General features: G+C 53.9%; 1 protein-coding gene across 1 annotated transcript; it reads right to left on the reverse strand.

Annotated features, from left to right (window-relative positions):
• Nucleotides 1-1,357: 1,357 nt before the first annotated feature.
• On the reverse strand, nt 1,358-5,517 carry LOC100772551 (cytochrome b561). The gene is made up of 5 exons (XM_035448270.1): nt 5,215-5,517; nt 4,294-4,392; nt 3,944-4,047; nt 3,335-3,492; nt 1,358-3,165 (listed from the first exon to the last, which is right to left on the reverse strand). Exons 1-5 carry the CDS (start codon nt 5,411-5,413, stop codon nt 2,973-2,975), a joined length of 753 nt encoding a protein of 250 aa, XP_035304161.1. The 5' UTR covers nt 5,414-5,517; the 3' UTR covers nt 1,358-2,972.
• Between the last annotated feature and the right edge of the window lie 243 nt (nt 5,518-5,760).

The following is a 5,760-nucleotide window of genomic DNA, read 5'->3' on the forward strand; positions in this document are numbered from 1 at the left end:
CAGATGCCTTCCTGAGTTCTCAGAAGTTCCTCAGTTCTTTGTCGCTTACTAGTTGCCTTTGGTAACTATGGGCAGGTGCTTTCCTGTGCTGAACTGTGCCGGAGCTATCCTTCTCCACTGGACTGGGAAGTCAGGCAGAATCCAGTGGAAGGGGAGTGCAGCAGGACAGCTTAAAGTCAAGCCATGGGAACATGGAGCCCTGATGACTGAGGCATTGTGTTCCCAGGATGGCCCGGAAAGCCCAGGGTAACAGGACCAAAAGAAAGGGCTCAGAGTCTCTTCTCTCATCTGGCCTGGATTATACCAGAGACTGAGCTAGGGACTCGACTCTCCTGTGATACACAGCAGCCAGACCCAAAAGGTCTTCCATCAAAGCATCTGTGGTCCTTCTGAAGCAAGACTTCCTTACTTGTTTATAAGTATTTAAAGTACATGTCTGCAGACACGTCACAGGCTGCTCCATCACACACAGAGGGACAGATAAAAAGTTCCTGCCACAGCCTCCAAACTTGCTTCACCCTGCCTTTCCCAGTGGCTCTTTAAAAATAATTTTTACTGACTGAGGATTTCATAAATGTGTATTTTTATCATCTCCACCCCTCAGTCCCTCTAGATTCCTCCCAGACTTCTCCACCTATCTTTCCCAACTTCATGTTTGTTTGTTTGTTTTAATCCTCTGAATTAGTGCTACAAGCATGTGCTGGGATTAAAGGTGTGTGCCACCACTGCCTGGCCTCTGTGGCTACCTAGTGGCTTAGCTTTGCACTCTGATCTTCAGACAAGCTTTATTTGTTAGATCACACACAAAACAGCACTACAGACTGCCTCTGGATAGAGGGGAGAGAGACATGGCCCATAGGCAAATGAGTTTGTAAAGAAAGGTTACAGGGGAAACCCCATGTTAGGGTGAGTTGGTTTGTTTTGATTGGGCATGTTAATGGGGTAACCAAAACAGGGCTTTCAATTGCTGGACTTCAATTTTTTGGTAGCTGGACCTTGGTGGTCAGCCTCGGAGGAGGGAGTGGCCACATAAGGGAGTAGACCTTGGTGCTAGCTTGAGGAATGCAATCTACAGTTTAGCAGGGGAGAAGGGGGAGAAGGGTAAGACAAACACTGTGGGTACCATGTTTGTCATGCTCGCGCCTGCTAGAGCCCTTCACAGTCCCCTCACCTGGAGCCAAACCCGACCACCACAGAGACGTCCAGTCTGCGCTGAGATTGTGCCAGTCACTTTTTCTGTTGTACACAGCCTGGGGACAATGTCTCTCATCTCTAATAGAACTGACTTCGTGAATCTGACAGCTTGAAGCTTTGGATCCTTTTCTTACCTCAGCAAATGAGAACAGAAGGCAAGCGGTCTGCTGTAGACATTTATTGATTTATCTGTTGCACCAACAACACACTGCGTCACAGGAGGCAGGCCACAGGCAAACAGAAGAAACCACACACATCTGCTCGGGGCCTTCTTCGGTCCTTAGTCATGTATCATACACTTTGGCAAAAAGACTAGTTTACAGGCTGAGTTCTAATTCTCTGTGTAGTCTGGCAAGGGAGACTCACAATGGAACTTGGTTTGTCTAAGGACCAGTCTCCCACATGTAAACATCTGACTACACAAGAGTGCCGCTGATGAAAGGGTTGGTAGGTTCCTAGCCTTGCAGCATATGCCATTGAAACTGGAGGCAAACCTCAACATCCCTGCAAATGGAGAGATGGAAGAGGGGGCCAGGGCGATGGGCAGCCCCCCTCCTGGGGGGCGCGCCACCACAGCTGGGGAAAGAGACATCACCCGAAGCAGGACCCATGGCACAGTTACTAGAAATCTGGCAGAAGGCCAGCCTGTTGACCTAAAGGAATTGTCAGGCTGGTTAAGTTAAGCATTCCTGTCACAAAGCACGAGGCTCCTTAGAGCCCAAGAGGAGAGAGCATTTGCCAAGCCCAAGAAGCACAAGACATTGCCGTAATCACATTATTTCTAGACTCAAGCCAAACAGTGACTCAGCTAACAACACAACAGGCAGTAGGGGTTGAGGCTGTGTGCAGATGCCGCAGGAGACCAATCCTGCTACTCTACTCCACTCAGTCCTGTTGTCCAGCAAAGATGGACCCAGGTGTGGGAGGACAGTGAGCCTCCATGGTTGCTTCAGCCAAGCCAGGGCACCCCAGCAGCTCCCTGGAGAGCAAGACAAACAGCAGGACTCCTCTAAAAACTCAGGAGGTGTGTGGCCTCCCCTCCCAGAGCCTGCCTGGGCTGGCCTACAGAAGGAAACCAGGGTTCAACCCCCCGTAGTAGGAGGAACTGCCGGGGTGGCTGGAGGCCAGGAGGCCCCTCAGTGCCAGCAGCCTGCCCTCATCCATCAGGGCAGGTACATACATGCACCCTGAGCACCTAGCCCCTTCCCAGAAAAGCTTATTTAAGGCTCAGGGATTAAAGAACAGAAAGGTCCAATACTGGGGCCAAGCCACATGGCAGGGCTCCTTCAGGGGCCGGACTGAACCCTTCTGGGGAACCTTATTCTGAACACCAGCATACTTTACGCATAATATCACTTGCTCTACTGCCAAGGACACGTGCTTCCCGAGCTGCTGGGACTCCTGGGTTGAATACACAAGCAGCAATCTTGGCTTTTCCACGCCAGTCCCTCGGGCCCAGACCCAGCCATCTGCTGCCTGGTGGGTGGAACTATAGTCTAGCTCCTCTAAGGGACGGGACCAGGCTTGACCCCAGGTCCCCTGACCAAGTTTTCTGCATGTGAATGGATAGCAGGGTACAGGCAGGGCCTACACATGGGCCACAGAATGCATCAAAAACTGCGAGCGAGGAAGGGAAAGCAGAGGACAACCCCAAAACCTAGAACCCCACTAAAGTAACACCGCTGCCCCGCACTCCTGGACCTAAAGACTCAGGCTCTGCAGGGAGGAGCAGAAAGACATCCAGGAACCCACAGAACCAGGAGGACCACCCAAGGCTGTCACTGGGGACTGGGACTGTCTCCCTCTGTCAGTGTCTTGAAATCCATGGAGAGGGCTTGCTCTTCAGCCTGGGAAGGCCGCTTCCAGTCAGCTTGAGCCAAGATGTAGAGTACAACCACCCCAAAACAGATCAGCAGCAGGCCCAGGACGTTGGCCAGGACCCCCTCAGGTTCAAACGTGCTGTACTTGGTCCTGTAGGGTAGGGTGAAGGGAGAAGCCACCAAGGGTCCCAGTTAGGACAGATGCAGCCCAGGCCTTAAAGACTCCAGCCCTTCCACCTTCCCCATGAGAAAAGCCAGCTCAGAGAGAGGCTTCCAGTGAGGCAAAGGGCACTTGGGGACTGCCTCTTCGGGCCACTCACCCAAGCTTGAACAGTAGTGCCTCCTTCAGGCCCAGGAGGGCTGTGCCCACAGAAAGGAGGAAGATGGTGGCACCAGAAAAGATGTGCTGGGGGCGGTAACGGCTCCGCAGAGAGAACGAAGCTCCAGGGAACAAGAAGAAGCTGAAACCCACGAGCCACTAAAAGGAGAGAGGACTCTCCTGAGCCATGAGCTGGCTGTGACCTAACTAACAGGAGGCCACCAAAGCACTCCTGCATCCCCTCAAATTCCAGCAGTGGAGCATGGGGTATTTATAGGGAAAGTGGCCTGGTCCCCAGTGCTTGAAGCATTGCGTCGAGGCTTTGGACCTCCAACCACAGTTTCACCACCCTGTGGACTCAGGAAGCCAAGGCACGTGACTCAACACTTGGACAGAGTCAGTGGAAAAGGCAAAGGGGTCTGGGGCACCCTGGCCTCTAGAATCCTAGGCTGATACCCAGTTCAGTCTCTGAAAACAGCATCCAACTAAATTAACCTACGCTCTCTCCTCTGAACGTGCACCCTGGAAAATGGGCCCCTTTTATGGCATACCTGAGCCCCACTACCCGCCTCTTCCTCCTTCCCCATCCCTTGCTGGAGCTAAGACTCACCTGCACAAAGTAAAGAACAAAGACTAAGATTCCACACCAGCTGTGCAAGCTGTACAGGTCAGCATAGCCCTTCTTCTTGTGATAGTCGAACACAGCCACCAAGCCTGCAGCAGAGGCAGGGGCCATATGAGGACAGGGCTGGACATGGAGAAGGGAGAGGAGAGGAGACCCCGGGGGAAACTGCTAGCCAGAACTTCTGGGCTTTGGTCCAGCCTGATGATGGCCAGCATCCAGTGTCCCTGCCTGGGATGCTTGTAAGGAGGAGCGTGGGGGAGGGCCAAGAAGCCTGAAGTAGGGACTGTATATCCTGAAGCAGCAGATGGAGACAAAGGCTGTGCCCAGGAACTCACCCACCAAGGCGATGATGAAGGCAACAACATGAAGCAGCCCGTGCAGGACCTTGGTCGTGCGTTTGGCCTCTTTTCTGAAGACACGGTACACCAGCAGAGCTTGTGGGATGAAAGATAAAGCTTTAAGTGGGTAGGCCTGTGCTGGACACACAAGGATGCCTGGCTGGCTGGACAAAGGTCTGTGCTAAGAGCTTGTCAAGGTTCGCTAGTCATAGAACTGGTGGAGAAAACAGAACTGCATAGGGACCTTGCACCCATCCTGCTTTTGGTCAAGGGTGTCCCTGAGTCTTTCTACCCCATGCACACTCAAGGACCCGGAGAGGAGGCTGTGCCACATTTTCCTGCCACCATCAGAGGCAACAAAGACAGCACCCTGCCCTGAGTACCCACTCAGAGCAACTGCTAGGCAGGGAGACACTTGGCCTTGCCAGGTGTCCTATAATGCATTGACTCGGGTGTTCAGGGTTTGTCCCACAGTCAAACTGCAGTGCTGGCCAGACTCAGTGTACCTATTAGCAGAGAGTGCAGTTCTGGAGCCTTCCTAGATAGACAATCAGTGCTCTTAGCAGGCAGACTCCCAGCTTCAAGGCTTAATGAGATCCTGTCCAATCCTCACTGCTATGAGGGGGAGGGCAGGACCACTAGGACCTGCTGCTGGGAGGTGGCTGTCCTGTCCTGTCCCACCCCCCACCGACCCCGCCATCCAGCTCCTTGTAGGCTGCGTTCAGGACAAGCACCTGCTGGCTCTTATCCCAGGGCCAGGCATTCTAGCTCAGCCATGTCCCCTTCAACAATGCACACATGCACGTGTGCCCCTGATGCCACCTGCTGAGGCCAGCTATCACCCTCCAACCACAGGCTCCCTGGACCACCCAAAGGACTCCCCACGGGACCGCCCACGGGACCGTCCACGGGACTCACCATCCCCTTGCAGGAAGATCATGCCTATGACCATGCAGAGCGGGTGCACATTAAACTGCAGGGAGCTTTCCCAGGCGATGCCACCTCGGTACAGACCCAGCCACGCACCAGTCACAGCCACCACTGTGAGGCCCAGCAGCTGGGACAAGGCCACGTAGTACGGCAGTGTAGCAGGGCTGGAGGCAGCACTGTGCTCCATGCTGAGAGCTCAGCTGCAGGAGAGACAAAGCTCTAGGGAACCACCCACAACCCTCAAAAGGTCCAGCCTGCCTCGTGGCAGCTGCCACCTCCTCCGCCCCAGTGTCTAAGCTGGGCACACTCGTTCTCCCACCTTAGACCCCTCCCACCATCCTGGGGCAGAGTCCCCAAATCCCAGGAACACCTCAGCAGAAAACCAGGCCTTTCCACAAACCTGACCTGGGTTCTGTGTGCAAGACAGGGCACAAGTTTAAAAAGCTCTGGTGATGCATGGACCCAATCCCTGGGTTATAATCCCTGTTTCCTGAGGCCCTGGGTTTTCTGGGGTGAGGCTGATGGCTACATCAG

Source organism: Cricetulus griseus, chromosome 7, assembly GCF_003668045.3.
Source record: "Cricetulus griseus strain 17A/GY chromosome 7, alternate assembly CriGri-PICRH-1.0, whole genome shotgun sequence".
Classification (NCBI taxonomy): Eukaryota; Metazoa; Chordata; class Mammalia; order Rodentia; family Cricetidae; genus Cricetulus; species Cricetulus griseus.

What these genes read in the sequence shown, in the direction of transcription:
- LOC100772551 (XM_035448270.1), bottom strand. Translation starts at nt 5,413, where the DNA reads ATGGAGCACAGTGCTGCCTCCAGCCCTGCTACACTGCCGTACTACGTG. An exon ending in GATCTTCCTGCAAGGGGATG is followed by an intron (nt 4,393 to 5,214) that starts GTGAGTCCCGTG and finishes TCATCCCACAAG; the next exon opens with CTCTGCTGGTGTACCGTGTC. An exon ending in TTGTTCTTTACTTTGTGCAG is followed by an intron (nt 3,493 to 3,943) that starts GTGAGTCTTAGC and finishes CTCTCCTTTTAG; the next exon opens with TGGCTCGTGGGTTTCAGCTT.